The sequence below is a fragment of the Symphalangus syndactylus genome, chromosome 1, assembly GCF_028878055.3.
Source record: "Symphalangus syndactylus isolate Jambi chromosome 1, NHGRI_mSymSyn1-v2.1_pri, whole genome shotgun sequence".
Classification (NCBI taxonomy): Eukaryota; Metazoa; Chordata; class Mammalia; order Primates; family Hylobatidae; genus Symphalangus; species Symphalangus syndactylus.
This window is the reverse complement of record NC_072423.2, coordinates 80824423-80852232: the sequence shown is the minus strand read 5'-3', so window position 1 is coordinate 80852232 and position 27810 is coordinate 80824423. Positions and strand designations below refer to the sequence as shown.

The following is a 27810-nucleotide window of genomic DNA, read 5'->3' as shown; positions in this document are numbered from 1 at the left end:
CAGCCAAGAGATCCAAGCCTGTGTGGCTGCCTCTTAGGATATGACAGCACAGCCAGTGGCCTCTACTGGATCCTATGCAACCTCAGAAGACACCCAGACACCATGAGTGATGCCACCACGTGGTGCAAGAGTTCTGAGGGACCGCAATCCTGAACATATTGAATGGTGGGTGCAGGGCCTCATGGCCTGTTCCCCAGCCCCTCTCATTGGCTCTGCTCCAGGTGGTGAAGGGGGAAAATGTTTTTGTCAATTCTGCCATGATTGCCTAGCAGGAAAAGGAGCAGAGCCCAGAAGCAGGGCCTGGTATGCAGCCTGCCTAACAAGGGAGAATTTGTAGGCTTTGTGGACAGAAAGATCTGGGAGTCCATATCTATCACTCACTAGCTTGCTGAGACATTAGTAAAATCAGTTTTCTGAACTACATTTCTGTCATCTGTAAAATGAGAGGAATTTCTTCTACCCCACGAAGCTTCTTGGAGAATTAGTGACAGTGTGTGTAGAGCAGGTTCCACCCAGCAGGCATTTGGTGTCCAGACCACTCCTCTTCCCCCTTGATTTTCTGCCTAAATTTGCATTTTGTTCTTAAGACTTTCACTCCCCTTAATTCTGCTCTTCCCTCTGATTCCCGCCTTATTGTATATCCCATGGAGTCACCAGGATCAAAGTGGGTAACAGTCTTGTATGCATGTATATGTACATACACACTTTGTTGGGGTTGGAGAGTGGTGTGTGAGTGTGTGTATGTGTTGGAGTCACTGACTGAAACTCTCCACACCAGGCTGTGTTCCTGCTCATTGCTGGAGGTGCTGTCAGGGCCCCAGCCCTCAACCCCAGGTCTGACCCTTGCAGCTCAGGCAGGACATTCTGGAGGAATCATGTCCTTGGAAGGAGCCCTGAGGAGTGACTAGTGGGTATTGGTGGATAAATACCCCAGCTCCCTTGCTCTGGGTGGGATGACTCTGAGACACCTGTTCTGTGCTGTCTCTCAGAGATACCTGGCAGGGCTGAGTCCTGGCTGCCACAGGGGAAACTTTCTTGATGAAGGTCCCTTTAACTGCTGCATTCCTTTCCTGTCTCAGTTTCCCACTCCTCTACTGGTGTTTCCTGGGATTCGCACCCTAAGGAAGAATTGGCAGTAAAATTACTATCCTAGAGTCATGTCTAAATAGAATTTTTGTATTTGAATCTTTGCCTTAGGATCTACTTCCAGGAAATTCAAACTAAGGCACACATTTTTCTGTCAGCTCCATCAATCCCCATAGGCCTGCCATTGTGCTGTTTTTATCAAAAAGGAACATGGGGATCAGAGAGGGAAAGTCACTTGCCCAAAGTCACCCAGCTGAACAGTGGTGGAGTTCAGCTTTGACCATGGGTGGCCCCAAGGTGGATGCTTGTTCCTATCCCATGAGACTCCTCCCTTACCAGGGTCAAATGAATGAATGGAGGATGTTAAAATAGGGTCTCTGATGCCTGCGCCAGAGAAACCCCAGGCTCATGGCTGGCGCCTGTGTTCTCACTCTTACCTCATTAAGAGTATAATGAAAAACATGCCCAGTGCTGGCCGTGTGCCTGGGGGTGTTGTTGTAGGCACTCTGCTTACTGTAATTCATTTAATTTTCACAATAACCTTGCTTTTACTTCTAGTTGTTAGATGAAAAAACTGGGGCAAAGAGCAATACGGAGAGTTGCCCAAATTCACACCACTGGTCCAGGTTTGAAGCAAGCAGTCTGTACCTGGAGTCCTTGTCTGTAACCATGGCACCCTGCCTTCTTACCCTACTCATCGTGGAGTTCCACCTTGTGTCAGGCACTGCGCTGAGCAGCTTCTTTTAAGAACATAATTTGTAATTATGTAGATTACTAATTCTACTTCAAAACGCCACACAGCCTTCATGTGATTAAATGAAACAATTGGTAAGTCTAAGCATTGAGAACAAACATTCTTTTTTCCACTCCCCACTCCATTCCAACAGTTGGGATAGTGTATTCTCTGTGCCTGTAGAAACCTCAGCTCCTGTGCCAAGGAGCCTGGTCCCTTTGGGGAATGCGGCAGTCAGGTGCTGGCAGCGACCTTGAAGTGGCTGAAGGGTCATTAAAAAAAAGCTGTTTACAAAGGTGTGGGCAGGGCCAAGGGGAACCAGGAGAGATGGTGCAGGGCCCTGGGGTTAGCGTCATCTGGGAGCTGTCACCACCCTCCAGGCTGGTGGGGTCATGGAGAAGCTGTTCCAGTAACTCGGAGAATCTGCAGCTGAAAGAGGAGGCCAGAGGAGACATCACTCCCTGTGCCCTTTGACTGCATCCGGATGCCCCCACTGACCACATTACCATCCCCTTATTAGACTGGAGAGGCTGCAGGGAGGGGTTCTAAGCCTCCTATTGTGGCTCACTCCAACAGTCAGTCAGCACCAGCTCCCCTAGCCCCACAGCCTAGAGTCCACTTAGCCCCTCTATCCTGTCCCTTTCCTACTGGGAAGCAGATACCCAAATGAGCAGCAGAATCCTGTCTCTCCCTGCAGGCCCCTCTGCTCATTATGAGTGGTGTTTTTTGGGTCTCCTCCCTTGGTTTTGGATGAGAAACACCCTTTTCCCTTCCATAGGGATTGTTTCTGTGGACCCCACCCTGAGTGTTCCCCTGGTTAGGCAACGGGCAGGTGGGGTTGGTGGGACCAACTCTTTAGAACCAGCAATGACAAACAGATCCCACTCAGGGTAAGTTGATGTTAAATGTCATGGGTCCTCTGGAATTTTCTGAAGGTTTCCTGTTTTTTTTTTTTCTCCCCCCTAACCAGCTCATCTGATCTCCTGGGATCTCTACTAAGATGCTGGCAGTCCAGCCAGCTGGTCCGGCCCTGGACGTGACTTAGCAGCTGGTTATGCTTCATGACCTGCATTGTGGGCAGTGGTAAGCAGCACCTGCTTCTAGCTTTACTGTTGGGCCAGATTTTATCCCCACCTTAGCTCTGCAGTGCAGCTGCTTCCTGCTTCCTCCATGGACCCTGCTTGAGATTGTCCCATGTTTCTGTTTGTGCATCACTGAGGACAGAAGCATGAAGGATGCCCAGGTCAGACCATTCCATTGCCCTCCTGGTGCTGGGTCTTTAATCCTGGGATGGCTTCAGGGCCTGGTCCTTCTCCATAGCCCCCTCCACATTTCTCAGGTTTCTGCTCAAAAGTCACCTTTTGGAGGGGTCTCCACCTGTCACTGTGTTTGTAACAGTTCCTTTGGTTTCTTTCTGGCTCATCTCACTTTTGTAATGTCTTTGATTACCACCACCATCTGACCTGGTCTTATGACCTGTTAGCTTCCTTCATCAGACATGAGCACCAGCATAGCAGGGGCCTCATCTGTCCTGTTCCTCCTGTGGCCTGGGTCTTAGCACCATGTCTGGTACAGGGTAGATGCTCAAGGGAAGTTTACTTTGTAGAACTCTCTACCTGGGAGGTGTTACTGTTAGTCTAACCTGTACCATGTTGTAAACCTCCAGCCATTTTGCAGACCCTGGTCAGAGTGAAACATTCCATGGGAACTTGGGCCATGAGAAACATCCTTCCTAACCACGTGACTGCAGAAACATCCTTATCGCATCCTTCCAGGCAAAGGCCCAACAGCCTGACTGCAGGAACATCCTTGCCATATCCTGCCGGGCAGCAAGCTCTACCACCCTGAACCCTCCCTCCCAGTCCCATGATTACCCCAGCCTGTGAGTGGCAGTTGGCCCTGGGACTAAGCTGGTTTACCCCTCCGCAGGGTTTTGCTGGCAATAAAGGTGTTGCTGTTGAAGCCGCCAACTGTCTCTGTCTTTCTTTAACCCTTGCTTTACCTTCAAAACCTAACAATAATTCTACCCCTCCATTTTACCAAGGACAATATGGGACTCAAGGACAGCAAGTGACTTACCCAAAATTACACAGCCAGTGAGTCACAGAGCCTGAACTTGAACTCAGTTCAGCTGAATCCAGAACTTGTTTCTCCCTGAGAGTCCAGGGAAGGAAAGGGGGAACTGCAGCCAGTAGGTGCCCACATGCTTGTCCTAGGAGACCCCAGGAGGGCTCCTGGGAATTCTGTCTTCATGGGCACAAAAAAACTGCTCACCAGTGTAGCATCAGCTAAGGGTCCCCATTGTCCCAAATTGTTACTTATTTTCAAAGTTTTGTTTTAATAATTACATTTCTCACAGCTCAGTGTTGAAAACAAAGCACAGAGGCATGTAGAAAGTCATGTGTGGGTTTTTCTCAATTTTTTTTCCAGTGACTATATAAATGAGTGTACAAAAGAATACAAACACCCTTATACTTTTTATATAGAGATGAGGCCCTCCCTCCCATATTTCTCTGCCACTATCCTTCCATTTTTTTTTCATGAGAGGACCACTCTTTTAATACTAGTCCATGTGATTGGGGAGGGGCTGGCCACCCTGGGCAATCAGCAGGGTAATTAATTCAGGAATGATCATGTGATCCAAGCTGGGCTCATGGAAGTCACCCCTGCACTTTTGATGAAACTTCTGGGAATGAGCTGCTTTCTTTTTATTGACATAGCTATTTGCAGGGAAGTAAATGATATGAAATTTATGGGGCCATTTTTGCTGCTCTCTCAAAACAGCCTGCCTGAAAAGCAGAGCTGACCCAGGAAATGAAGGGACAGAATGAGCCTTCGTTGATATTAATTGAGCCCTGATCCCACTGAGCCAGGAGCCCATCTACTTAAGGACATTTTTAGTAATTAGAGTCAAGTAATTCAACGTTCTGCTGGATTGCGTTAGGTGTCTGTCACTTGGAGTCAAGAGAGTCCTGTGTAATAGCACTTTCTCTTATGCTTAGGTCCCACCTGCCAGAACTTTAGAGCTATAGAAGGTATAAAGTAAACCCAGGCAGTGCTGAGCTAGGCAGGCTCCCGGCTAAGTGTGCAAAGGAACCCTGGCATCACTACCACTTTGGTCTGACAAATAGCCTTGCCTGCTGCTTACCATACAGCCATAGGGATATTGCTTCCCTGAGCCCTTAGGCATTATACCACTTCTTAAAAATGATTTTTATCTAAGAAAATGTTTTGTAGAGATGGAGTTTTGCTATGTTGCCCAGACTTGTCTTAAACTCCTGGCCTAAAGTGCTGAGATTACAGGCATGAGCCACTGTACTTAGCCAGCACTATACTTCTATTAGTTGTCAATGCTTTCTTTGTTCTGTAGTTTCTAGTGTGTGCTTGAGCATGTGAATGTATGTGTGTGTGTGTGTAAGTGTGTGTGTGTGTGTTTTATCTTGCAGGGTTATTTCAAGCATCAAGTGGGATCCTGTAAGTGCAGTGCTCAGCCCAGTGCCTGGCACATACAGTGAGCTCTCTCTGTTCTCCTCTTTTCTCCTCCTGATTCAGAGAATGACTTAAGGATCTGTGATGTGTGCAAATTTTCAATGCCCTGGATAAATAATGAGGAGATGAAGTACTGTTGCCAGAAATTTGCACTAGTCTTAATTCATTTTATGTGTTTAGCATGAGATATCTCAAAGTAACTGAATAAATTTATGTCATATATATACATACACATAAGTATGTTTCTTGAGAGCTGACAGGCTTAGTTTTTGCTCCCTGATACTGCAGTAGAGGCCACTGTGTTCTGATTTCTTGAGTGATGGCTGCCAGCTCTCCAAGTGTCACAGTAGGTGAGGCATCCATGGGGGTGAGCACCAAGAATGTGTGGCCATTCAGCACCTGCAAGCCCATTTTGTCTATTCTCCTTATTTTTATATGTTTTATTCATTTTTAGGTTTATCATTTAATTTGTTATAAATATCTCTCCTAAAATTGTTTCTTAGTTCTACTAGGGGTTAGTTTCATGAAACAAGTCCAGAAAGAGTCCAGGGCAGCCATGGATACCCAACATGCCATTGGGGAGTGAGGAATCTTGTAGATTGAAGGTTGTGTTGTTGGGACCATCATTCTAATGGTCTTCAAGGTACTAAACTGGACTCAGGGCATTTCATCGTATTTCCAGAGAGCAGCAAGCAGAGAGAGCAAAGGGAATTTGGTTAAGAGAAAAGAGAAACAATAACTCTCCCCTTTCCAGACAGATTTTCAGAAATCCAAACCAGTGAATTCTGCATTTCACATTGGCCAAGACTATAAGCTCTGCTCACTGCAATTATGAGAAAAACTGGGAAACTCATTTAAAGACGTTAATCAGGGCCAGGCATGGTGAGCCTGTAATACTAGCAATTTGGGAGGCCAAGGTGGGAGAATCACCAGAGCACAGGAATTTGAAACCAGTCCAGGCAACATAACGAGACCCAGTCTCTACGAAAACAAAACACAAAAAAAGCTGGGTGTGGTGGTGCACACCTGTTATGCCTGCAGTTGAACCTACTCAGGAGTCTGAGCTGGGAGATCACAGGAACCCAGGAGTTCAAGGCTGCAGTGAGACCTGATCATGCCACTGCACTCCAGCCTGGGAGACAAAGTGAGACCATTTTTCAAAAACAAATTATAAATTAAATAATAAAATAAAGATAAATAAATAAAGACATTTAAACAATACTCCTTGTAAAAAGTAAATCTGTGCTCCTTTAGTGAAGAAGATGAGAATAATGGATATAGCAGGGAAACAGACAGAATTGGCCACATTAGCCCATAATGAAAGTCATAATAGGCACCCCAATTTGGTACTATTAAAGCCACATAATGTGACCATAATGCAGCCAAATTGTGGCCAATGAAAACAAACTGACAAAAAAGGGTATCCTGGAGCATACAAATTCTAAATCTAAATTGAATGGAACTCAAAGAGGGCTTCACATTGAAAATAAAACCATGTGTATGTAAGTGAATTGTAACAAAGCTACTACATAGCAACATTAAGGTGGCAGAGAGGAAAGGGTGCTAAGACAGCTATCTGTCATCTTATACCATTTTTTTAAGAAAAGAACAACTATAAAATTATGAATTTGGGTTCTAATTGAGAGATAAGACAATGATAATGGCAGCAACTGTTCACATTTACAGTGCTTCCGTCCTACTATGTGCTCACTCATGCCCAATAAGTGAAGAGCTTGAACTGAAAGCTTTCTTATATTTATTCCCATTGTAGTCTCCCTCCAGAGGGTGGAATCATGTGTAACAGGAGGGATAAGTGTTTAAAGAGGTCTTTTCTACCATTTTTACTTCCATAAGCAGTCTCTGCAGGGTGAGTTCTTGTATGAACTATGAGTCTGAGGCAACACTGAGGCTTTTTTTCATATTCCTTACTTTCATAGCTTCTCTCCAGTGTGAGAACAAATATCTACTCAAGGTGAATGAAGATGAAAGGCTTTCCATAGACTTTACCTTCACAGGGTTTCTTTTCACACTTCTGTAAGATATGAGAGTTCAGGAAAGATGTTCTTATGCATGTTAACTCATTGAGCTCCCTTCCAGTATGTCCTCCTTACATGTTCAGTATGGTGAAAAAATTAATGATGATTTCCCACCTTTCACTCACAGGGCTTCTCACTATTGTATCTCTTAAGATGGCTTTTAATTCTGATGACTTTGCAAAGTCTTTTCCACATTTGTCACATTATAGGGTTTCTTTCCAGCATGACTCCTTATACATGCATGTTTTGAGGCTTGCTGAAGGCTTTCCCACGTTCCTTACATTCATAGGGCTTGTCCAGAATGTTCTTTCTTAAATGTTTATCAAGGTGTGGGGAATATCTAAAGCGTTTCCCACTTTTGTTACATTCATAAGGTTTCTTTCCAGTGTGAATTTTCTTATGTCTCATGAGAAATGACTGATAAATAAAAGCTTTCCCACATTTGGGGCAGGTATGGCTTTTCTCTCCAGTAGTGCTACTCCTATGTGAAGCAGAGTTTGGAGCGGGGGCAGAGGTTTTTCCACTTGATGATTCTTATTCTTAGTCTCTACAGTACAGGACTGCATCTGCACAGCATGAACTGAGTTATTTCTGAAGATGTTTTCACATTGAGTTAAATACATTTTCTCCCTAACATGAGTTATGTGTGCCCTAAGGCATACATCTTCACTGCAGGATATTCCAAATGGACTCCACTCATGCATGTTTGCTGTTGTATTAATTTTACTATGTATATGATGGACATTGTTCTGACTGTCCATCCATGTGTTTGATTTTAGCTGTTTTTCTCCCACATGAAACCGAATACATTTTGCACCTCAAGACTATCATATTCATTGTTTCCATACATATCACTTTATTTCAATAGTTTTTGGGGAACAGGTGGTTTCTGGTTACAGGGAAAAGTTATTTAATGGTGATTTTCTGAGATTTTGGTGTATGCGTTACTCGAGTAGTGGACACTGTACCCAGTGTGTAGTCTTTCATCCCTCATCCCCCCAACCTTCCCTCTGAGTCCCCAAAGTCCATTATATCATTCTTATGCCTTTACACCCTCATAGCTTAGCTCCCATTTATAAGTGAGAACATACAATATTTGTTTGTTTATTCCTGAGTTGCTTCACTTAGAATAATCATCTCTAACTCCATCCAGATTGCTGCAAATGCCATTATTTCATTCCTTTTTAGGGCTGAGTAGTATTCCACGGTGTATCTATAACACATTTTCTTTGTCCACTCATTGGCTGATAGACATTTAACCTGGTTCCACATTTTTGCAACTGCAAATTGTGCTGCTATAAATGTGTGTACAAGTGTCTTTTTCATATGACTTATTTTCCTCTAGGTAGATACCCAGGAGTGGGCTAATACAAATTTAAATAGTGATAATTATAAAATAAAGTAATGACCAAATGAAAATTACTATTTCTAGTAGTAATACAAAATTCATTTATTGAGTAAAATTTGAACGTATTTCTGCTCACATAAAGAATATATAATTTCCGTATTTTGTATAAATGATATGCTTTATCTCACTAGACTCATCCTGTGGTTAATTTGTGGGGGAGGGCAGGAGAAAATAACATGTCTTTAAATTTAGTTTCTTGATTCACATTTTTCTTCAAGTTTCAATAGCTCTCTTTTAGGAAAATGCCTCCAAGAAGATGTTCAGAAGCTTTGGGCTTTCTGTGGCCTCAAGGCAAAGGGAAAGCGAGTCTGAAGTCTCTTACTGTCTTTGTGCTGTTCTCTAGAACTCTGCTTTCGCTGTGGCAGAGGGTCTCCCTGGTCTGATCACTGGGGCCATTGCATTGCTCTTCTCTGAGATGAAGCTTGTACTCTTGAATCAGAGTACAGTGGAATTCCATTGCTTTATTAGCCTCCTGTTGGCTTGGATAAAATCTTCAGATCTGCCTGAGTTTCAACATCCTTCTTCTTCCACAATGTGTCTGGAATAGTCATATGTGGCCTTTTTGGCAGGATCATTTTGCCCCTTGCTACAGTGGCCCCATGTCCTATATGCTAGTTTTCAACTCAGTTAAATTGCTTCTTATTTACTTCTACGACACTTCCACATTGCATAGATTCCTAGGTCTAGCAGGAGGTTTTATATAAACTAACTTTGCAGAAACAGAAGAATGCTCACACAGTAAGTCAGGCAAACCAAATTTATTACTCAAAGAGGGGCAGGGAGAATCAGCAAAAGCCTAAGTTATATGGCAAGCCTGACCCTTGAGGTCAGAAAAGTTGCCCGGGGTTGACAGAGTCTCCTCTGCACATGCCCCACTGTGTACTGCAGCTGAGGAACCCCTGAGTGCTCCGCCCTGGGTTTCACACCCCATGTGCACCTTGGCTCTCTGAGTTTAAGAGTTGCAGGAATATCCTGTTCTAGGAACAACAAGGACAGAGCCCAGGCTGTCCCCGACAGTTTCTCCTTATCTCACGATATTGTCTTCTTGGAACTTTCTAAAATTATTCTGAGAACTAGGAGGTACAGAAAGCTGAGTTGGTCAAGGCCATTCAGGTCTTGTCCTCCTGACCACATAAACAAAGTAGACTATAAAACAATAAGCATTAGCAGAAATAATCATATTGCATTATCATAGCCATTCTTCATTATGATAAAAAGAATTTATCCACCAAAAAGTTATCTGAATTCTAAATCTGAATGAACCCAATAAAACATAGATTTGGGCCTGTTGTTAAAATTTAATAAAAGATACACTAAACCAAAAAACTTAATTAAATACATAAACTCTAGAAGGAGTATAAAAATCATAAAGACTCATTTCAAGAAAGGCTGGCATACAAGATTATCACACATGACAGAGTGATAGAAAATGTTGACAGTGTTTAGGGCAAAGTGAATATGATTGATATTCAAATGAACAAAGCAGACAGTCAACTCAGTAGAAAAATGGGCCAAAAAATTCCAATACATTATTAACAATCTGACAAATGCAAATGTGCACAAATAAAATGAGATCTGTATTTTCACCACTCGCTTAGAAAATATAAGAATCCTAGATATGTGATGAGGACATGAGGAAAACAACCTTTATGGGCAATGGATGGGAAATTCAATGGTTTTAAACATTTCGGAAAATAACATGATAGGACCCATTTGAAAGTATGCATACTCTACAACCTGTCTCAATGATGGGCACATATCCCTGATACAGTTTGGATATGTGTCCCCTCCAAATCTCATGCTGAAATGTGATCCCCCATCTTGGAGGTGGGGCCCGGTGAGAGGTATTGGATCATGGGGTGGATCCCTTATAAATAGTTTAGCACAGGAATATCCAACCTTTTGGCTTCCCTGGACCACAACAGAAGAATAATTTTCTTGGGCCACACATAAAATACACTAAAAATAGCTGCTGAGCTAAACACACACACACACAGACACACAGAGAGAGAGAGAGAGAGAAAAATCTCTTCTGTTTTAACAAAGTTGACAAATTTGTTTTGGGCCACATTCAAAGCTGTTCTGACCTGCATTCAGCCCACAAGCTGCAGGTTGGACAAGCTTGATTTAGCACCATGCCCTTGTGAGTGAGTTCTTCTCAGTGAGTTCGTGAGAGATCTGATTGTTACAAACAGCCTGGGACTGCCCCCTTCTCTCTCTTACTCCCTTTCTCACCATGTGACCCACTGCATCCCCTTCACCTTCTGCCATGACTGTAAGCTTCTTGAGGCCTCACCCAGAGCAGGTGCCATTGCTTCCTGTGCAGCCTGCAGAACCCTGAACCAAGATAAACCTCTTTTAAAAAAATAACATGAATTACCCAGCATCGCGTATGTCTTCATAGCAATAGTAACGGACTAACATAGCCCCAGACAAATTGTGACACGTGACCAAAAAATGTTTTCATAAGAATACCATAAGGAAGTGAATATTTCAGTAGCAGGATATCACTGTGAATTCTACTGCAAGACTGGATAGGGAAAATGTGGTTGATTCATTTTATTCAAAACTATGCAGCAGCTACAGGGGAATAAACAACCAAAAATAACCTACAGAAGTGCGGGAATGTATGAAGGATGTGACGCTCTGTGAAAAAAACAGAAATAAAATTAGATTTATAGCACAATACTCTTTAAGAAAAATGTGTATACTTATGTATATACACATACACACACTCAGAAAACAACCTTCTTATCTTGTAAGAATTCTTTAAGAGGAAAGAACCTATATCAAACACATTAGCATGCCTGTCTGTGACAAGGGATAAGGAATAAAAAAATTGAATAAGTAAAGCCAGAGAGAAACTTGTAGGAAACAATAATAATAATGTCTCATGAAGTAAAGTATATCATTAATTTTTTGCAACTGTGGTATAAAAACAGAGATTGTCAAAATCACATGTTAACGAGCTTTAACATAAAGCTTATTGTAGGGCAAAAATCAAATTTTAAATACTTAGTTTGCATAGTTTGATGGAGGAATGGTCTCCTATGTGAAGTAATAAGATACACTGAACAATCCCATGGGTGCATGGGAAGAAAATACACAAAATGATACTTATATTTATTTTTTACTCATGTTTCCAACAGTTTAGTATCTAAATGCTAGGGGATGCCAGATGTGGTGACTCATACCTGTAATATCAGTGCTTGAGGGCAGGGGGCAAGGCAGGAAGAACACTTGAGGCCAAGAGTTCTAGGCCAGCCTGGGCAGCATAGTGGGGTTTTGTGTCCACAAAAAAAAAATTGAAAATTAGCCAGGCATGATGTTGTGCACTTGTAGTTCTATCTACTGGAGAGCCTGAGGCAGGAGGATCGCCTGAGGGAGGAGTTTGACGCTGCAGTGAGCCATGATCACTCTACTGCACCATAGCCTGGGTGACAGAATGAGACCCTGTCTCTTAAGTGAAAATAAGTAAGAGCTAGGAGACCACATGATCTTTCTAGTTTTTAGCCCCTATTGCAACTCCCTCTAGATTACTTTCCTTATTCCCAATGTTCCAGTTGTTTCTACACAATGTGGGCTTGTCCTTCTACCCACTCAAGGCCCCAGATCCAGCAAATGTCCTCAGATATGGGCTCTGCTGCTAATCTGTGATCACCTAGGAAGAGCTTGTTTTTCTCTCAAATTTAGTTCATTGTAACTTTAGGCCCACAGCGTTTTGATGGCTTTAAGCAAACAAACAAAAGAAATTTAAGTTCATCCGATGTCTTCTCATTATGGCAGGAGCAATTGCCTCTGGTAACTTTATTTGAATTGGAAGCAGAATTTCTAATGTAGGCGTTGTAATCAGGTTTTTGGTCTTTGGCCTTACTGGAGCAATTAAATTCAAGTCCATTTCCTATATTATGCATGTATTGAAGGATCAAATTAGAAAATATATGTAGAGTACAAAAAGTGTCTAATGTACACTACGGATACACAGTTGTATTATGACTACACACTGAAAATGCATGATCAACCAGATTGCTTCCTGAGACCTAGAGCCAGGCTTTTCCAATGATACTTAACTGTCGAATAATTCTATTCAATTTTTCATGGGACTTAGGGTTTGGTCCATGAAGTGTTGCCACGGTATGCAAATCAATTATGTCAATAAGCATGCTAGTTTATTCAGCAAACATATTCTTGTAGCAATAGTTACTCAGTGAAAGAAGTAATATATTTAAATTCTAGTAGAAGCTACTTCTCTCATTGTGAACTGGTTACAAACCTTGAATGCTCTAGCTATTTTGAGAAGCATTAATAGGCATTACCCAAAGAAGACGATATATTCCCTAGACAGCAAGAACTCTTATTCCTCTATCTTCTTTTTGATAAACTCTACAGTCTCTTAGTAGTGAATCCAGATTCTGTGGGGATGTACAAAACAATCCTCCATAAATTTAAATTTATGCCCATGATCATGTGTAATGAAATTAGCCCTTAAGAGCCAACTTGAGACCACATTCAGAATGGAAGCTTCAGAAACCTATGGCAAATAAATGAATATAAGACTGTTTTAGACACCGTCCCCAAATTACCTCTGACTTCAGTGGGAAAAAAGTGACAAGGAATAATATTTAGGGCATCTAGGATAGTGCTACCTTCTCATGCCTAACATAAGCAAATTAAAACCTCATACTAATGCTCTAAAGCCTAATAATAACTAGTAAGGTTTATGTCTGTCAAAAAGCCACTGCAGGCTACTGTTAAAACCAGCTAGACAACCAACTGAAAACCATTTGCCTCCCTCTGGTTAAAAAGAGCCCCATATCTACTGATGATGTAGTTAAGGCTGTATCAAGATCTTCTATCTCTCAGCAGGGACATGTTCCCCAAATGCTAATGTTTGACCAACAAAAGTTTTGCAGCCAGAGCTTGTGCAAGTGTTGGTAGATAGAAAATACAAAATCAAACCATTTGTCGTGAATGATTAAACAATCAAAAAAAAAGAATGCAAGAAGCCTGTGTGCATGTGCATGGGTATACGCATGTGTGTGTACATTCAGCTTTGTTAACTTTATTTAACTTTATTAACTTTGTTTAAAATTTAATTTGAAAATTAGATTGCAGAGTAAAATATCATTCTTTCCCTCTCATCATAGAACTTTTGACTCATGGGATTCTGACAGTCTGTCATGCTTGGAAAAGTTGGATTTATTAAACCAGTAGCTGGACTGAGCCTGTCTATGTGGCTCTTACACAACTGCTTCCTATTTTGTGCACAAGCAGCCTCAAGAGCCCAAAGACAGCGATTGAGAGAGACAGGCTCTGAAGCCTTTTTATTTCAACTTCTTGGAATCACCACCTTGCTAATGAACGTCAAAATCTTCTGTGTCATTTATCAGATTAATTACTTTTTCTATATAAAGGGTGAGTTGAGAGGATAACAAGCAAGAAACTCCCTGTCCCTGCTTCATCCTGAAAACAGGAGAATCAATATCTTAACGCTGTTTTTGAGAGATGAATGGGTAGGTCAACATTGCTTGGCTATTTGTCCTTCCACTTGGGACAGATTACCACTGCATTTTCCCCTCAATCTCTAGAATCATAGCTTATAGAAAAGAATTATGTACCAAATTACTAATTGTATCAAAACTTTATTAGACTTATTATCAAAGAGCATGCTCAGATCTATATATTATTAATAATAATAAAAATATAAAAACCTAAAAACAATGTTATAAGTAACAGAGAAAAGATATGTACTGTTATGAAAGCCTTTCATATTTAGGGATATCAGGTAAGGCTTCCCTTGGTGGAGAAGATGAAGAGCAAACTAAAATAAAAGAGCTAATTATACAAATCTGGGATGGTAGTGGGAAAAGCATATGAATAAGAAGACCAAAGACTAGAAGGCGAGAAAAAATATATCTGAATCATTTAGTTCAATAATGTTCATGCCACAAGATGGGGGAGAGAGAAAAGAAACAAATTCTGTACTGCTTGAACCCATTTTTGGACTCTTGATATTTATCCTAGTACCAATGTGAAGTCTTTGGGAATTTTTAAGCCAAGCAATTTACAATGTAAATTGTATTTACATTTCAAGTAAGTCATTTTGGATATAGCACAGAGACATTTTTGGAGAGAGAATCGGGGAGATTACTTTAGAAGTGCTCACCATAGCCCAGGTGAGAGAGTGATGGGCTGGAATCCATGATGGCAATGAAGACAGAAAGAGAAAAATTCATTGAAGAAATAGACAGAAGGTAAAATCTGACAACACTTGGTGATTGAAAATGGAAATGTGAAGAAGAAAATGTCAAGAATTACATTGAGATGTCAGATGTAGGTAGAGGTTGACATCACTTGCTGGAAAAAAAAACACAGGAAGAATACCACTTTCAGTCAAAGAGACATCTGGGTTGCATAAAGTATCATGAAATGGGACTTTTCTAATTCCATGCAGGTAAGTTAGGAGGGCTCAACCTTGAGGCACAAAAGATGGTGATGGTGGTAACAGTGTCCTTGAGACTGGGACCTACACCGGACTCTAGAAAGATTAGCATGATTTGGGGCAACTACAGACTGGAATATTTCAGTGAAAAACAGAACAAAATATTCACACTTAGTCTTGGAGTCTTGCTTTATTTGAAGGAGTAAATAATTGGGCCTTACTCAGAGCTGCAAGTTTTGGTAAGCCCTAAAATGAACAGAAAATTGTATAAAATGAGAGCAATTCGCCAATTCTATTCACTAAACATTTAGTGATTTTCTTCCAGGTTTAAGTATTATGATAGACATTGTACAGTAATTAATATATTGACCATCTTTTCTGGTGTTTATATTAATACACGAAGAGATATAACTTTAAAAGTGTAGTATTGTTTTCAGCTTACACCAATCATTACCCATTATCATAATTCATTAAATCAGATTGTTTCAGTGATAAGTTACATTTTGAAGTTAATGAAATACTTAAAAGGCTGTGATGTTGTAACTGCAGATGTAGTATGCAAAACACGTTTGATTCATGTTGCTCAACACAATTTCAACATAAAATCTTATCTATAAAACAAATATTTTTACACATCTATTATTATTCTCTTGCTTTATGTAAACTTTATATCTATCATTTATCTCTATCAAATAAAGTTACATTTCTAGTTTTTTATTTCCAACCATAAATGACAGCATTAATTTTTACAAACATTAATGATGAACTATACTCACTCATAACTATTTGTGTCTAAGTTGTCTTAGAGTTATTGAACAATTTTGGAGTGACTAATGGCTAGCCTTTTATTATTCTATGATGATAAATATTTTTACAGTATCCAGGCTTCAGACATATTTTTGAAAACATTTCTATATGGGTCAAAATTGAAACCAGTTGTAATATGTCATCCACTCACAAATATATTCTCCAGGATGAGCTATTAAAATGAAATACCAAAGTGGCTCCCCAAGACACCCATTTATAGTGTATATGTGCAGTGCAGGGTTACTGGACCAAGGCACAGTGTAATCAGGGAAATTTTATTTTTTGTTTTCTTTTTCCTAAGATGTTTCTTATTCTCAGTTATGTAAAAATGTATATTACAGGCAAAGAAAAATTAACACAAAAAGAAGTAAATATAAAGTATATTCACATTAATATCAGCTTTGCTTTATCTATTAAAGGATATAACAAGCTTGCAGTTTTCAGGACCTTGTAACTCCTGGTTCACTGGAAAGCACAGAAATTCTTCAGAGCCTCAAGAGCTGCGTTGAATGCACTATTTAAATAGTGTCCAACCACTAGTTAGATAGCTTAGCACTCAAATAGCCTTTGAAATCTCTGTAGACTCACTTCAATTGAGCAGTCCTGATAATTTACAGAAGTGTGTACTGCACTAACAGATCCCTGATGTATGATATCTTTGCCTGTGGAGTGTTTTATGTGTTGATCCACTGGAGTGTGTGTGTGTGTGCGTGTGTGTGTGTGCGTGTGTGTGTGTGTGTCTGCGATTAGGCGGGTATCGGTGTACACGGGTGTGTGTGTGTATGTGTTTATATTGTGGTGTGTGTCTGTTGGGGTGCTGCCATTAGGGATTTGGAAGAGTGAGAACCATAAACTTGTAAACATTCCTACATGCCTGCTTCATAAGAAGTGTACTGAACATGGCCAAAAGTAACTGAACCAAGTAAACAAATTAGACATTAATTAAGTTTAATGCTGGGCAGGAAAGAAGTATTAAAGACTAGATAAAATGAAGAAATATAACCAAATGAATGAAATTTTTAAATTGATTAGTAGAATGAGACAGGAATATTTTTTAAAGTTTGTAATTTCTAATGAATATCAGTATCTAAAACTAAGAATTATATGGCTGTCAATTGACTAAAAACTGTACTTAAGATTTGAGCTAGTGACACAACCATATATGATCTTCTAATTCCACTTTTCTGTCTCAAGAAGGACTTGTTATAATGATTTTTTTTTCAAAATTTTACATTCTCATCTTGAAAGAGCTTCACAAAACTTACATGAGAATCTGGATTGTCATAAGAGGTCTGATTTTTTAATGATACGTTTGTATTTCTATTATGTACATCAATGTCAAGCATTCGTTTCCTGAGCTGTTCCCCAGAACACAGCTTAACTTGTAATGGACACTCAATAAATGGTCGGTTGGATAATCAAATCAACACCTTAGTTCCATCAATTTTCATTTCATATAAAAAGACTGATCTTCTGTACTCATCAATGAAACAGAGAGAGATGAGGGAGGGAGAGCAGTTGAGACTGAGAGGATGACAAGACAACCTCATTCTGCAGTGGATTTCCTACACTCTCCACTTCTGAATGCTTGGAAACACTTGCCATGCTCAAAAAATATTGGTGTTTCCCAGGCAGCAAATGGGAGTTAAAGAAAGTCCATATTTCTAAATTAAAATAACTTACACTATAATACACAGCTGACATACATTTCTAAGCTATTCAGTTCATAGAAAATGTAGATAAATTTAGGTGAGCAAGATGTAGGAGAAGGGTTAGTAATCAAGCTGAGTGTGATGGTGAGATTAAATCTAATGTTATACAATTGTTGTATAATTGTATCAGTTGACATATCTGTTGAAACAAAGGGTGGGAGAGTTTTGCATGAGCTTCTGAAATTTACTGGATGATGTTAGGAGAAAGGTTGGTCAATGTGACTAGGCCAGATGTGTTTACTAATTGAGGCTTAAGAAAGTTAAGTTCCTAACTTCTCCCAGAGACTGGGAGATAGAGGCACTAAATAGTATAACATTTATATTTAATATATATTTAATAATATATATAAAGTCTTAAAATGCCAATTTTAAGTCTTTTCATTTTCTTCTTAAAAACAGAGGTTTTATTGCGTTTGGTCCACAGTCAGTATTTCACATTGTCTCATGGCGCAGTGTCTCTGGGTAGGGTGCCCTGTGCAGTACTTGGTGGGGCGTGTGGCGGGGGGAGATATAGCAGTGTACCTGGTCAAGCCCGGAAGGGGAGAAAGAGGGCTGGGGCTCCTTAAAACCTACTGAGGGGCTGGGCGTGGTGGCTCACACCTGTCATCCCAACACTTTGGGAGGATGAGGCAGGCAGATTACATGAGGGAAAGAGTTCCAGACCAGCCTGGCCAACATAGTGAAATCCCGTCTCTACTGAAAATACAAAAAATTAGCCAGATGTGGTGGCACAGGCCTGTAGTCCCAGCTACTCTGGAGGCTGAGGCAGGAGGATGGCTTGAGCATGGGAGGCCAGTGCAGTGAGGCGAGATTACTCCACTGTGCTTCAGCCTGAGGGACAGAGTGAGAGTCCATCTCAAAAACAAAAACAAAAACAAACAAACAAAAAAACCCTCCTGAGGGCCACAGGGGTAGGGGAGCTAGTATGGAGAGGGGTCAGGCTTAACACTAACAACTCAGAATTCCACTACCTTGTACGGGCCTCAGCTTCCTCACCGGGCCCCAGCGTAGGTCTGAGGGTCTGAGGTCTGTTGGTCTGAGGGTCCTAGGGAAATTCAGCCACTCAGGAGCCTGAGCTATTTTAGCATCATGGCCGGACCCCTTCTCCCAGGGGACGGATTTCCCAGCACCCACTGTCCCCGCCCCATTCCTCGAGGGGAAAAATTTTTTTCTTTTGTTAATATTTCTTGAAACTTTGGGGGGTACAGAAACCACAAACTGATCGGCTGACAAAAAGGGGAAGAGGAGAGGCAACTGGAAATCTTCGGGGATGGGTTCCCTCGGTGCCCAGGTCTCATGTCCCCAGCACAGCTCGGCCCACAGCCTGGACGTGCCAGTGGGGACCCTCACCCTACACGCATCGGGATACGGCCTTGATCCCTTTCCCCACAGCCTGGTGGCTCAGTCCTGCGAAGGAACCAAAGCAAGGGGGACACTATTCACAATAGCAAAGACTTGGAACCAGCCCAAATGTCCAACAACGATAGACTAGATTAAGAAAATGTGGCACATATACACCACGGAATACTATGCAGCCATAAAAAACGATGAGTTCATGACCTTTGTAGGGACATGGATGAAGCTGGAAAACATCATTCTCAGTAAACTATCACAAGGACAAAACACCAAACACCGCATGTTCTCACTCATAGGTGGGAATTGAACAATGAGAACTCATGGACACAGGAAGGGGAACATCACACTCCCGGAACTGTTGTGGGGTGGAGGGAGGGGGGAGGGACAGCATTAGGAGATATACCTAGTGCTAAATGACGAGTTAATGGGTGCAGCAAACCAACATGGCACATGGATACATATGTAACAAACCTGCACATTGTGCACATGTACCCTAAAACCTAAAGTATAATAATAAAATAAAATAAAAAATAAAAATAAAATTAATACATTAAAAAAAAAAAACCCTCCTGCCGGATCCCACGCTGCTACTCACAGACCCTCAGTTGACTGGCAGCACCGAACAGGTTAAAAAAAAAAGATGAAAACACAGAAAAACCCAAATACCCAGACGGGGAGACCATGTGGGGAGAGAGCGTGCTGGGAGCCTCAGTAGCCGGTCTCCTTTTGGTAAGGGAGATATTCAGGGGCCTCCCCTGGCCCCGGGCAGTCGCCGGTGCCCAAGGGAGCCCGGTGGGCCACTGTAATCCCAGGCAGTACTTGGGGTAGTATATCTGTCGGCACAGGCTGAAGAGCTCACCACTCTGGTTGGCGGTCTGCATAGCCCATCTTCAGGGACATGGAAGAGTTGTCATACTTGATTCCCAGCTTCGTGTCGTAGATATGCCACCGAGTCCTGGGAGCCGCCATGCCCACCTGGCTGGCGCACTTGCTTGTATCTGGAGGCTGATGGTCGAGTGGTCCATGGGGGGGCACGATGTGGTTCTTGGGGTAGTAGAGATGCCCCTCATGCCCTGCCATACACAGTCATGCCTAACTAGCTGGCACATTTGTTGGTAATCTGCAGCTTGATGACGCACTGGCCAGCCTTCATGGTGGCATCGTGGAAGTTCCACTCCTACTTCTCCGAGTACTCCTCACCGATGTCCACCTCGCTCTGCAGCCCCTTAGTCTTAGCCTTCCCTGCCAGGGCGAGAAGAAACACCTGCACCTGCTTCATGTTCCCACTCTCAAACAGGTCGTTGGCCTCAAATAGGTCCACGGGGTTCATGCTGTAGCTCATCATCGCCTTGAGGAAGTTGGAGAGGTTTGCTAGCTGCTACCAGTTCTACACTGAAGCGGTTGATCTTGGGGACTGAGCCCGGCTGCAGTTTATTCATGAGTGTGCGTAAGATAATCCCGTCCTTCAGGCCCTTCTGAAAGTTGGGCCGATGAAGAGGCCGGTGAGTCCCTCGATCCAGCTGCGGAGCTCTGCCTCCTTCTGGGGGTCATATTTGGACAGGAGCCGGTTCTGGACGTCCGCCAAGAACCTGCAGGAGGGGCCCTTGTTGAACTGCGTGGAGCTTACCGCTGGCTGGCGCCGCGGTGGGACGGGACCGGACGAGACCGTGGGCTAAGTTTTTTTCTAGTTTGCAATATTTTGTTTTCACTACACCATTGTTTTTACTACATATCTTTTGTGTATTTAAAAATGTGTGAAAAATGTTAGACCATCTCCCTTTTTTCCACCTTCCCTTTGACCCTTTACTGCCATTTACATCCACACATCCACACACACACATATCCACACACACACATGCACACACACATACTGACCAAAATTAATTTAGACGTACGAATGGGTTATTTGAAGCAAGAAGTCAACCTATATTAGTAAAAGTGTCATGCCGGTAGGAATTATATTTATAATCCTTTTACGAAGAAAGAACTTCCGGCCGGGCACAGTGGCTCACTCCTATACTCCCAGCACTTTTGAAGGCCGAGGTGGGCTGATCACGAGGTCAGGAGTTCAAGACCAGCCTGGCCAAGGTGATGAAACTTCGTCTCTACTACAAGTACAAAAAAATTAGCTGGGCGTGGTGGCATGTGCCTGTAATCCCAGCTATTCAGGAGGCTGAAGCAGAGAATTCCTTAAGCCCGGGAGGCCGAGGTTGCAGTGAGCCAAGATCGCGCCACTGCACTGCAGCCTGGGCGACAGAGCAGGACTCCGTCTCCAAAAAAAAGAAAAAGAAAAAAGAAAAAAAAAGAACTTCCTTAATTTTTTAGAGAGACTATTCTGTATCCATTTTATAATTTTGTGGCCACCGAAAAAGATATGTTAAATCACAGACACAGTGAATATAATAAGTGGTAGTTTAAAATGTTGAATTTTGACCGGGTGCAGTGATTCATGCCTGTACTCCCAGCACTTTGGGAGGCCGAGGCGGGTGGATCACCTGAGGTTGGCAGTTCGAGACCAGCCTGGCCAACATGGTGAAACCTCTTCTCCACTAAAAATACAAAAATTAGCCAGGCATGGTGGCACAAATCTGTAATCCCAGCTACTCAGGAGGCTGAGGCAGGAGAATGGCTTGAACCCTGGAGGCGGAGGTTGCAGTGAGCCGAGATCGCACCACTGCACTCCAGCCTGGACAACAGAGCGAGACTCCATCTCAAAAATAAAATAAAATGTTGAATTTTTGCAACTCATTGTTCCTATTCTAATTTTCGAATGCAACCACAGCCTCTAACAAAATAGCCTCCTCAAACTAATTCACTGATAATGAATTCTTAAGTAAAAAGAGAATTCCACAGAAATGTATATGGCTCTTTTATATTTAATGAAAGAGCCTGAAAAACAGATGTGTTCTGTAAAATTGAATTACTTTCTATCCAGTTCCACTGGTTCGCAGTGTTTTATCTTTATATTAAAGTATATATAAATGATTGATTGATGAATTTTTTTTCTTTTAGACACTGCTGCTGAATCTATGGAGAGAAAAAGGGTAAATTTCCAGAACTATGGTCCCTTTGCTCCAGTTAGCCAGGTGGGCGCGGGGACGTCGGGAGACCAAGGAACACGACTGGGGCGATGCGGCGCTACCCACACGTGGTGGCTCTGTGTCTGGCCTGCGGCTTCTGCTGGCTCCTTTACGCCTTCAGCCAGCTCGCCATGTCCCTGGAGGAAGCAGCAGGCGGTGGTGGCGGGAAGCCGCAGACCTCAGTGGCTTCCTGGCTGGCAGGAAGCGGATGCGGTGCTATGAGAGGCGTGGGCAGCGCTGGTCCCGCTGCGCATCCTGGCGGGTGGGACAGGTGTAGTCTGAAAATACAGCCTGTTGAGAAAATGCATCTAGCTGTAGTTGCTTGTGGTGAAAGACTGGAAGAAACTATGACTTTAACTATGTTGAAATTGGCTATCATTTTCAGGATCAAAGCTCTTCAATTCCAGGTTTTTGCTGAAGATTAGCTACATCATAGCTTTAAAGGAAGACGTGACAGGGGTCATTTCTGCAAATATTTAATTATACAATATACCCCATAACCTTTCCAAGTGAGAATGCAGCAGTGGAAAAACTCTTAAACTATGTGGTTCGCAGAGATTGTTCTTGCCGTTATTCCTGAAAGAAGTTGACTCCCACACTGATAGCCTTTTTACGACCTGTTGATCATGTTTGTTCTTTACTAAAGAAATTTAATTCCACATAAATTGCTGCAGTGGCCTCAGCACACAAGGTACCTCAAATAAAATGGTATAGTCGCTTTGCTAGGCAACCATACTGTGCAAAAACTGGAGTAAACCCTGGAGTTATGTTGATGAATATGACTCGAATGAGAAGGAAGTATTTCAAGAATGATATGACAACTGTGTGACTACAGTGAGGAGATATACTTATGACATGCCTTAAAGAATACAAACTAAACATTACATGGGCGATCAAGATCTGTTGGATATCATGTTTTTTCCTAATCCAGAAAGTCTTTTCGCCTTTCCATGTCAATGGAATTATCATCCAGTTCATTGTCTACATGGAAGCAGTTGCCAAGAAGCAGAAGAAGGAATCTTTATTCTTCATGGGAGCAGAGGTGTTTACCATGATGATAAGCAACCAGCATTTAGAGCTGTTTATGAAGCACTAAGAAATTGTTCTTTTAAGATGACAACATTCATTCCCTAATAAAACCGTTAGAACTGGAACTACAAAAAACAGTGCATACATACCTTGGAAAAATTTACAAAATATTTATCAAACAACTAGCAAAAAGCATAAGAGATCGTTATGCCAGATCACCAAAGGAAAGGTGATTCTTGGTGCCTGCTACATCAAATGGATGAAAACAACAAAGCATCGGAGGATAAGTGTGAAGGAATCGTCTTAGGTGAAGCATTAATGAAGCAATTATTCATCTCCAGAATATTTTTTTTCCTGAAGAGGTTAAGTGAGCAGTATTTTCAGGTAATGGAGAATAAGTAAAAATCTTGGGCTCCAACAAAGAAACAATTTTGGCCTCTGATGTTTTGTAATGTTTCTTACTACCATTCCAGTATTGACGGAGATATTATTGAATGGTTTTAGCCTGCAAACTTCTGTTGACTTATACTCTCAAGTAAGAGTGCTGGGGCTGTGAAGATGAAGAACATGTACCTCAAGCACAGTGCAAACTTTAACTTTCTTAAAGCAAGGCTCTAGACAAGGCTGCGAGTGGAGCGATAATTTTATGTCAGCACTGACCTCGTTTTAAACGTGTGAAAAAAAAGTTTGTTTACAGGAGAAGAAAGAGTTCTGTTTCTAAAGAAATGTAACGGATGTAACCATGGATGATCTATGTCTACCTTTATACATTTCATCTCTGTTTTAAAATATTTTTATGACAATCATGTTTAAAATTGTTTTTGGATTATAAGTAAGCTGCATGTTAAAAATTGAGCTGTATAAGAAAGAGGAAATATAGTGAAAACTTTGGGGTTTTAATCTGTGCTTGTGTGAGAGAGAGTGAGAAATGTAGTGTTTTCATTGTGTATGCATTAAACTGTCTTGCCAAAACTCAGATCTAAGATTGTTAAGTAGATATTTGGGGAATTTTTTTATCACTTTAAATGAAAAATTTCAGCTTTACTGGGCATTCTGGAAGCAAAATACATTATGCTGATGATAAAGTGAGAACCTTAAGAGTACACTCATTTGATGGTGGAAAATGTGATTGACCAAAATTCAGAAGCTATACACATCCTGTGAGTAGTAATTTTAGTTACGATGGAGTAGAAAAATGTGGTGCATTTAAACTTTTCTTCTACCTCATAATGGCTTTGCAAGATATTTGTAAAGAAGCAAATGTCTAGAGCATTACTTTAAGAAAGTTAAACAACTTTGGTGAATGATTTGGATTGTTACATCCAGCTGTAGAAAATGTGGTTTTAATTGGGTCGATGTGAATGAGTATCTTCCTTTTTTGAATATCACTTAAAAAAGTTAATTTTTTAATTCTTAAAGATGAGAAAAATATTACTTATCTAATATAACTATTTTAATAGTTATCTAATTTATAGTTATCTAATATAACTGTAAATTCTGAATACTTAGTATGTACTGTGCTGGGGCAGATATCTTATTTTACCAACTGCTATATGATTATCTTCTTTTTCTTCCTGATATTTTAATGCTCAAGTAGAAAATGGAAAATCATGAAGGAAAAATGTCACCTGTGAAAATCGTGGCAGTTAGCTTTGCGAGGACACCGTGACCTCTGGGGAGACATGGGATATGCAGAAAGAGATGGTGAGTACAGTTGTTCTGTCCTCTGCAGTTCAGTCAGGGACACATCGAGAGAGGAAAGTTTAAGCAAGGTATATTAGAAGTTGATAAACAGCCCAGCATTCTTAGAACAGATGGGTTTAGAGAATACAAGTTGTAGTTCCTTGGCAGAATGCCATGTTGGATATGAGAAACTGTGAACTGCGTTGAAATTGAGTTTACTGAGCAGAAAACGAGAATACTAAAAATTTGAAGTTCAGAGCGTATGCATTAGATTATTTCTAATGGTCCCCAAATATGATCATTGCCTGCCTGGCTATATAAGGCTCCTGTTCAGAGCTTAAGAATAGATTCCTGATCTTAGCCCTATGGAGACTCTGGTATGCTGTGTCTAGGATGGAGTCTGCAAAAAAAATTTGAAGAAGAGATTTAAAAATCATATAAAACTAGAATAGTGCTTTGGTACTACCAGATTACTTTGGAGGCTATTTCCACTTAGATTCTTCATATAGAAGTTGTGGATAGAGAAACATGCAGATAAATCAGTCGATGCCAACTGTTGGGGGAAACATACATAGTACGCAGATTCCCACAGACAGGATAGCAATTCCACTCCTCTCCCATAAGGGAAAATAAAGGAGAAAAGCTTTCAGCCTCTCACCATAAACTCATTCAGTCCTCCCCTTGGGAAGAGAAACGACTTACCTGAGGAATGTGCTTGGAGGTAGTTGTGCTGGTGAAACTCAACCTCTGTGGGTTTCTCTCTCTTTCAGAGTCATCTCTCTTCAGGATGCGCATTTATTTCTCCCTTTGGAGGAGGCCTCAGTCCAGCTCAGCCAAGGACTGAAGGGCACATCTGGTGAATTCAGGACTGGGGTATTGGGAAGTCCACTTGGCCCCAGATCTATGACATGTTCTTGAGTCCTGAGACCTGCTGACTTTGGTGCCTCATTTCTCAGTTGGGTCATATCTTGGGGGTATTTGTGTTCCCCAGCTCTAACAGGAAGGTTCCCAAGCACTCATTTCTTCTTAACCAATTTCTGAAGGTAAAATGTTGGTTGAAGAGTGCTCTTTTCTTGCTGCTACCATTAATTGGGTGTTTATTTTGTGTCAGGCACTGTTGAGTATTTTACATTTCTTAGCTGGTTTGATCTTTACAGCAACTTTATATGACAGACATTCTTCCCCCATTTTTCAGGCTAGAAATCTGAGGCCCAGTGTCCCACAATGGCCATGTGGTGACATTAGGCTTTGAGCACAGATGGTTGACTTCAAAAGTCTGTGTTCCTAACCAGTATGCCACTCTGTGTTGTGACAGCGTCAAACATACTTTCATTCATATATATTTTTTAACTGATCATGTTCTTGTGTAATTTCTTTCAGAAAGGCTTTTATGTCAAATATTGATAACGATAATAATAATTAACACATGTTGAGCACTTACCATGTCTCAAGCACTGCTCTGGAGCTTTCCATGAAAGAACCCCTCTAATCTTCAGAACAATCCTGTGAGGTAGGTGCTACTATTACTCTGTTTTCACACGTAAAGAAACTAAGCACAGCAGATCCACAGTCATGCTGTAGGATGCTGGGTAGAATGGCTCCCGGGACACTGGGAAAGCTCTTCTGCACCCCAGTGTCCTCTTTACTGGTCCATTAATGTCTGATATTCCTGCATGAGAAAACACAGCATAGAGAGAAAGCTTAATATGTCTATACACACACTGAGAGTTAAGGCATTGACACAACATCTCATTATAGGTATTAGAAATGCAGTCTCAAGAGCAGGCTCTCGTGAGGTGACAGGCAGGGTATTCTAGGGGAAGGTATACCCCAAGAAAGGTAGCATTACAAAGGAAGAGGAGAAAGAAAGATGTAAATGAGGAGACACTGATTTTCTTCCATTGCAATTTTTCCCAAGGCTGGCCTCTTTTCTATTACATTCTTACCTAGTAACTCATACTTTCCCTAGAGCTCTTGCAAGCAAGAACTATTGAGAAAGTAGCCCATCTAAAAGTATATTTCCTGCTGTTTATCTGCTTCCAGAACTGGCTGAAGTTTACTTTTTGCTACTCCAGAGACCTAGCTTCTTTTTGCCTTCTTCCAATGTGGTCTATTTAATCTCCCGTCATGTGGGAAATTATATTCAAAATCTCCGTGATCTTCTGTTCATAGTAAGTTATACATGTAGCGACAAGTACACGCCACAAGGTCTTGAGATTATATCTGCAATGTGTTGCTGCTGGCTGTTGATCAAGTAGGCTGGAAGAAAAACATTATTTTCAGGTGTGAAAAACCATCACCTTTATCAAATAATTCTTCTTGCATTTTTCCCAAGACGCTGTAGCCTATTTAAACTTGGGAGGTGAAGTTTGTAGCATTCATTATGACTGAAAATTTAGTTCACACAATCGTAATGCTCTCTTTATTAGGTGTTACCATTAAACAATATTAAAATACACACAATGTGGCTGGTCTTTTGTAAGCTACACAGCATGTTTACTTCTTTGCCTGGTTTCTTAATTGCGTTTCTTCATCTTTCTGAATACCAGTGTCACTGTCACCCACAATATTTGCTGTTTTGAGTACGTGGTTTACATTTTATTTTGCCCAATGATAGAATATGATGGGGACATCTTATCTGAGTGTTTCATAGTATGCTGTAGTTCGAATTCTTGGCTGTTGGCTTCCCAGAGTCCCAGCTCCCGCCACTGTATTCTGCCTTTGTAAATGGAGAATAATGGCTCTAAAAAAAATTCACCTAAGAATCTCATGACAGTGGAGAAGGAGGACCATGGAAATACTAAAGCCTCCCACTCAGCTTCTGTAAATCATGCAGAGGATCAGGAAAATGATAAAAAGTAATGTATCCCAAACAAAGAAGCCAGCTGTACAATTAAAGACCTGTTTCTGGCTGTTAAAAAAAGAAAAAAAAAAGCAATGGAAAGAATA

The 27810-nt window shown here is 41.3% G+C and overlaps 1 protein-coding gene and 2 pseudogenes across 1 annotated transcript in view; 2 read left to right on the top strand and 1 right to left on the bottom strand.

The window, feature by feature from the left end:
• LOC129461060 (ankyrin repeat domain-containing protein 18B-like) overlaps positions 1-3789 on the top strand; it is a 119727-nt gene extending 115938 nt beyond the window's left edge. Inside the window, 4 exon segments of the mRNA XM_063641686.1 lie at positions 779-907; positions 1645-1914; positions 2790-2902; positions 3486-3789. Of these exon segments, the coding sequence (XP_063497756.1) occupies positions 779-907; positions 1645-1651 (136 nt within the window). The 3' untranslated portion in view covers positions 1652-1914; positions 2790-2902; positions 3486-3789.
• Positions 3790-19777: 15988 nt separating this feature from the next.
• LOC129488426 (calponin-2-like) lies at positions 19778-20882 on the bottom strand (annotated as a pseudogene).
• Positions 20883-22199: 1317 nt separating this feature from the next.
• On the top strand, positions 22200-23538 carry LOC129461021 (glucoside xylosyltransferase 1-like; annotated as a pseudogene).
• Positions 23539-27810: the final 4272 nt, after the last annotated feature.